This window comes from Acanthisitta chloris, unplaced genomic scaffold, assembly GCF_000695815.1.
Source record: "Acanthisitta chloris isolate BGI_N310 unplaced genomic scaffold, ASM69581v1 scaffold5922, whole genome shotgun sequence".
Classification (NCBI taxonomy): domain Eukaryota; kingdom Metazoa; phylum Chordata; class Aves; order Passeriformes; family Acanthisittidae; genus Acanthisitta; species Acanthisitta chloris.
Window position 1 is genome coordinate 64,242 of NW_008662077.1, and position 7,226 is coordinate 71,467.

General features: G+C 39.8%; 1 protein-coding gene across 1 annotated transcript in view; it reads right to left on the reverse strand.

Annotated features, from left to right (window-relative positions):
* OSBPL1A (oxysterol binding protein-like 1A) overlaps positions 1-7,226 on the reverse strand; it is a 29,677-nt gene that overhangs the window by 20,153 nt on the left and 2,298 nt on the right. The window contains exon 2 of the mRNA XM_009070465.1: positions 2,254-2,410. Coding sequence (XP_009068713.1) covers positions 2,254-2,345 — 92 coding nt within the window. The 5' untranslated portion in view covers positions 2,346-2,410. The remainder of the gene's footprint in view (positions 1-2,253; positions 2,411-7,226) is intronic.

Sequence of the window (7,226 nt, forward strand, 5' to 3'; positions counted from 1 at the left end):
CAGATTTATTCCTGCATTTCCAAAACCAATACATGTCTCCCACCTCCAATCAAAAAACAACCTCCACCTCCATGTGTAAAACTCTCCACCACTCAAATAAGAAGCACAGATTAGAGCTCAGGTTTTCTAGATGAAGATAGGAAATGGTCTTACTTATACTGATTGTGAAATAGCATTATGTACTCTCATGCACAACCTAAGTGCAACTGCAGATCCTCCATTCATCTGAGGAACTACAGGAAGGTATAAAGATTTTACGCAAAAGAAATTAATCTGGTCTGTTTTCTAGGTAACTTGTTTCCACACAGTTAACACAAACAGAAGTTAAATAAAACCAATGTTAATGCAAACCCAAGGGTGGAAAGATGAAATTAAGTGTTGTCAAAACACTCTGAACCCCTCACTTTGCACAATATCAAGAGGTTACAGTTTCTGCTCCAAGAAGGACACAGGTGGCATCACAGACAATGTATATTTGACCAGACACACACTAATCAGTCCCCAAACCAGAAGAGGCACAAACTGGAGCTCCAGGTAGGTAACATGGTTCTTAGGTCACATCAAACTGATGTTGCACCACGACAAACAGCCTCAGAAATGAGGCCAGAAACAGCACACAACTCCCATCCCCTGAGAAGGTTCTCTTGGAGGTAAACTTTAAATTGCCTGAGCTGCTCTGGGGACAAAGAGCATCAATATATTTGCAGACAAATCCCAATGTGACACCAAGGTGCCAGGTAAAAGTGCCTGACATTACAGCTCAAACTATAATGTGCTCTATAGCCAATTAGTCACATAAAATATGGCTATACATTGTGATCTATATACAAAACAGATTTTAAAGAAAACTTTTCTTTAGCAGTAGATTATTAACAAACTAATTTATGCACTAATTTTACTCCAACATCCTACACTCTCTTTACTACTAAAAGACATGCAACTCAGAGAAACAACTTAGATCTGGATTCGTGTCTATTACTTTTCATTACCCTTTATAAAACCAGCAGATCTGAAATGCTCCTCCAGTCATCTGCTCCCTACAGTTCTGACAGCACAGTGCAGCACTACAAAAACTTGCCCAGTTACTTCTTTTTTTATAATGAATGATCAATTCCTGTTAAAACTCCAAGACAATGCAAGTCAACATGCATCTCATAATTTTCATGTTGATCATGAATTGTCTCCTTTCTCCTCATTGTTTCCAAGGCAGTGAATGCAATTCAGATGTCCACCTCCCCCCCCACCCACAAACTTCCTGCTCTAATTAGGGAAGGCACCTAGCCAAGGCCATAAATACCAGCTTGCTAACAGCACAAGAGCGCAAAGCAACAGGCTTAGTCAGCTGCTTTATGTTATCTTCCCAAACCACCCATAACTCCACCCAGCTTTGCCTTAGTCTTTACTTAGTATGGGACCTGCAGAGGTTGAACCTTGAAACATCAGGTCTGTGACATTGCCACATAGTTCAACAGTCACTGCAATTTAACTATTTAAGCTGCCAAGCAATTAAAGCATGTCTGGCTTGTTTCTGTAAAATTAAATATTAATTTCCTGTTTTTACAGAAATCTGGTGTCCCCATCATCATTCCACACATCCAATACACTCCCAAAGCAGCCTTTTTGAAACATGCTGATGTCTGGCTTGATCTATAGCACAAATGTTATATTGCCCTTTCACTGAAACTGGAGAATAGTGGTGTCTGTTACATCTCATTAACTCCAGACCTACTGTCCTCCTTTATCAGCAAGGAAACAAACAAAAATGGATCATTTGACAACACAAAATAAGCACATAAAACATGGATGAGACTTTTAGAATAAGACTCCCTTTGTTCACATTTGAGTTTCTGATGCCAGGCTAGCAATATTTTTCATTCATTCCTGATACCAACAGAAGGATCAAATGACTGGAAATTAAAGCGGCAATAGGAGGTATAGGTCATTAAAGATACATGAAGGAATTAAAATCCACATAGATTTCAATAAGATCTAATAAAAAACAAGTGTGCCCATTTTTACACAGCACACTGTATTTTATTTTTACTTATTCAGATAGCATCATCATAAACAAGATGCAAAGAGCACACTAGCCTTGGAAAAACATCCTTTATAAAGTTATAGCACAACCAACTTATTTGTTGATCATCCCTAACAAAGTTTTAGAAGTTTTCAGTTAGTTTTTCAGACATTCCTGTAGTCTTTTATTTACCATTAATGTACATTAAAATATCTTAAGAACAGATAATATCCTACCTGTGTTTTTTGATGCCATTAGACAGCGATTCCCCACTGCCACAAACCTTGTCTTCAGACACGCTTGAAGTTATTGCATCTTTCGGATCCATGCTGTCCTCTAATGAGTAGGTTGCTGCTGTTTCAAACCCACTTAATGATTTTTCAGATTCTGAATCTGCAAAAGAGCAGGTGCATGTTAATGAATCTACCAACAGTGCTAGACTTCAGTCACTAACAGATCTCCCTTCCTTGTACAAAACTGAAACCTAAGTAGGCTCCTGTGTCCTGATGACAGAATCCATTTGGTAAGTAACTAGTACTGCCACGGACTGCTGGAGCTCAGCATTTCTAGATATAAAGAAATTGCACAATAAGCAAGAACACAGTACATTAAAAATCCTCTATCAGAGCAAAAATCCGACATTTTTATTCAACTGAAGCTACCAGAACTTGCTTAGGACAAGTGCCAGTGCCATACAGATTGCATGCAGTACCTTACCAAACTAACAGTTACCTCAACATTCCAGTAATGACTCCTCCTTTAGTTAAGTCTAAGTTCTTAAGAGACTCAGTGCCGTTCATCAACCTTCACTTCCCAATTTAGTGAACAGGTATCAAAGAACAGAAGGAGGTATGATATGCAGTAGATTACACTAACCACGTAAGTCCCAGCAAAGTCTAAATGATAAGATCACCAATCAACAAGATAAACTTCGTACTGTGGAAGGCAGGTTAATAGTACAGTCCACATCATCTCTAAAACTAAAAACAACAACAACATCACCTTATTTCCAACCAGTGTTTTGGTCAGGTAATGTATGACCAGCTCTGGAGAAGAGAGAATCTTGTCCAAAATCAGAAAGGAAAAATTTCCTGGCAAAAAGGCTGCATGTTTGTATGTTTTCTTTCAAACCTGGCAAGACTGTCAAATGATCCAATAGCAAGTTCCAGGAAGAAAGGCAACAGCTCAAGACATCAATTTCTAACCCCTTTGGAAAATCCTTCAGCAGAAACCAGGTACAACACTGAATGGTGAACAGCTCAATGCAATCCTCACTGCTTCTGAAAAAAGCAAACCCAAACTGTAGTAGACACCGTTCCTGCCATATACTGCTTTCAGCATATGCTACTGCTCTTGGCTGCAAAACCCCAGAGAAATTATTGCAAAATTAGTCACTCTCTCACACACTCTAAATAGTAACCAAAACCTGCTGAAGTAGCAGTCCATCCCAAAGAGTATCTCAGTCACAGCTGTCTGCTGCCAGGTGCTTTCTTGTTTTTTCTTTAAAAAACTATGCCAGTAGCTTCTCCAGAACATAAACATTGTGGGTTGCTTTGCTAAAGGGGATAGTGACAAGAGGATTGTCAACTGTATCCAAAAGGGTCAAGAACAGGACAAAATCCTGATGAATGGATGGGGCTGTGTCACAATGTCTCCATCCTCTCTAGCGAGAGATCTAGAAGCATACAGGAGATCCTTCCTTTCATTAAAAACATCCATCCTTATCCTCATCAAGACAGTACTGAAATTAAGCCAGTTGCTAGGGAATGAAAAGAACTGCCAGCTGGTGCTAAGGATATGTTAAAAAAGTGGACTGGCACTCCAAAGAATCTTCTCACAATTTTCCTCAAATTTGTCAGTCTAGTTCCGTGCCAAATTATGATATAACATATCAAAGCATTAGTTTGGTGGGTACTATATATAACAAGTAGGATAAGGAAAAGCATTTTTACTTGTGGACAAGTCTGTTACATAAAATACAGATTTCTCCAGAGATCATAAGCCAGATAATCAGGAAAATACTCCTTTCCTGCATATCCAAATATTGCAGAGGATGACACTCTTAACCATGTAACACAACTTGGGCCTTAGGATCCTGACCACGTGACAAGCTATAAATCCCTTCAAGGTATATATTCCAGCTCTCTTTTCAAAGAGCTGCTCAATCCTGCCAACAATTATCATGACAAGAAAAGCATGAAACAAAACCAGCAACATAAAGCAAAGTCTGCCTTCTGCAGGCTCCTTTCCTCTCCCATACCATCCAGGACTGTCATGTTTTCAGACAAGAGTCATGACATGCAAATTTCCTCAATTTGAGTTTCTGCCACAGACCTAGGACTCCAGAGGCAGAAAGGATACATGAGATAAACTTCACTAAGACTGCTTATGACTCTCGGATATGCTTCCCACTGTAAGGATTTTTAAACACCGCATATGATCAGTTGTCGTAGTGCCGGCCTAAAGTGCTGAGAGACAATTCTGCTCCACACCTCCAAACCTCTCCAGAGCTGTAGACACTGGCCAGCCAGCCTTCTCCAGGGCATGTGCCTTACTTAATACAACAAGAGCACACTATGCCACAGAGTAGAAGAATGAAACACAACACTGTTGTAAGAAATTGCTCTCTAGAGACATCTCACCCATTTTCCTGAGAAATTAAGCAAGTATGTCCACAACAGCTCCTGCCATCAAAGATCTGGGTCTCTGCTCCCTAAACTTCAGCTACCTCCTTTAACCCAATGAGCTTAACAAGCCTTGATAGTTTGTTAAGGTGTCAAGAGTGAACAAGCCTAGTATTGCATTGTGAGCACAGATCAACAGGCAACTCAAACTGAGCTTTTTCCCTGTGCACTTGCAGCGAACTCTTTTCCGAATTATGATTTGCATACTCCCCCGTCACTGCAAAAAAAGATTTATATTCACAAGTTTCTACAGAGCAGCTGTCAAACAGATGACTAGGAGAAAATGAGGGTTGGTGGTTTTTTTTTCTATTGAGCTTAAGGGGGTGTGGGCTGAGGAAGAGGGAGAAGGAGTAAGAATCCCTTTCAGAAGCCAAAATTTTTAAGTGATCTTTGAGACAAGACCAGGCTGACTAGGAATCTCTCCAGATCATGAAACCTGAAAGAAGAACAGTAAAAACACCAGGCACATTTTACAAGAGTAGGAGAGCAATGGGAAACAGCAGAAGCAATGACAGAAACTTAACTCAAGGGAGTTCATGTCCTGTTGCAACAACTGGTAAATCTTCAGTTTCAAGAGAGAAAAGTTTGACCAATGTATTTGATTAATTAATACATCTGAGAAAGGCAATGCTTAACCCCTGGCATGGTTGGGTTTGAATCCTGAGCAGGTCTTTCCCATCCCCAAGACACCTGAATTGATTCTTTTAACTATACTCAAAGCAAGAAACCCACAGGCAGCAGAGTTCTCAGAAGCTGTGAAGTATTTTTGGTACATGTTCATAAAAAGCCACTTGACAAACTCCTCTTAAACATGGAAGGAAGGGCAATAGGTTTCTATAGGTTTTTTGTACCATTTTTATTTTTAAGTGATCTGAAAACTGGACACAAACTAGGAAGCAAGCAAAAGCAACAGAAGTAGTCCAATACTTCTTGCACCATTTAGGAGTGTTATTTATAAACACAGCACCCAGCAGTGCTACATAGCAGCTGAAGCTGTACTATGACAGGTTAGCTTTAGTGTACTTTAAATATTCCTGTAGCTAAATAACTGCTTTTATTGCAAGACTGCATCTATGTAAAATGATCAATAACCTCCTCAACACACACAAAAAGTCATGTTTGCAGAAAAAAAAAAACCCAACACCTCTCAGATAAAACTTGTTGAAGAGAAAACCCAAGGCAGATCTAAGCTCCTCCCAAACTGAGTGCACAGTTTGCATATGAGCAGGGAATCTTATCTGCAAGGCAAAAATCAAGTACCTTTACCCTTTAATTCTTGACCTGCTTAGCCATTTTTCATCACTGTGGATGGACTCTGTATTTGTATTCCATTTTCATACTCTCCTCAGGTCTGTACTCTTAATCAAAGCTAACAACATCTCCAGCTCTCTACGAGATGGCATTGGGGTTTTTAAAATTTTGTTGCTTGTTCAGAGCTTCTTCCCTTCCCCAGTGCTCTCCCCCTCTGCCTCACCCTGCTTTAAACATAGAGGAGTTTGACACATGTTAAGCATTCAATCCTGAAAGTGAGAGCTCCAGCACACTCTGTGGTATGGAGTTTAATTACACATTTCCACCACTCCCATGATGAGAGGATCAGCGTACCGGGAAGCCCTATTAACTGACCTATTGCTATCAGAGTTGAGATTAATAATACCCTTAACTTTGCTGTTCTCAACGCTGGATACCATGCTTTGGCAACATAAATAACTCCCATTTCATGTACAGCGTCTACTGCTCTCCAACCGTAGGGGTTTAGGAGTTACTGCAACAGTCAGAATGCATTGATAACAGTGTATCACTTAAAAATGAAGAGACTTCAGCAAATACACTTCAAATTCAGTAAGTAATCTTACCATGTTACAAACATTTTCCTCACCCAGTTTTGGAAAAGAAAGAAGACATTTCTGTGCTCACAATTTCTACAAACAGAACTACACAACACAGATTTATCAGCGAACAATTCAGTCTATGCCAATGTTAGCAGGTAGCATGGCTCGGTTGGAGCAGATTTGCAAGTGGAACAGATGGTGCTGAGGACTTAACAATTGAACCAGATACATTTCTGGTGGTGTTCTCTTCAGATTAGCTCTACTCTGCTACCATGGACGGACTGTCCAATAGCAACTGAGCTGTATCTTCTGATTCAGCTTCATTCAGGGGCAATTGGATAGGGGCAAGTTGCTGCTGGGAACACATCCTTTTTAATGCACTTCTTGCTCAATAACCTGCTTGAAAATCTTGCATTGCTGTGAATTGCCCCAGTAGTGATACTTTTGTTGAGAGTAAACAAGAAATGGCCTATATGCAGACAACATTATTTTAAAAAACAAAAGCAGCAGTGGCTTCTTCTTTCAACCTGTCAAGTCAAAGCTAAAGATCCTACAGCTCAAAGTGCAAGCCTAGTTATGCAATACTCTCACTTCTAAACTCACTCCTACGGCCGAGATTTAAAAATGCAGTGAACTGTAAGCAGAAAAAGATGGGATCCTAATAAAAAATATATTCTGAGTAGTGGCATTTTC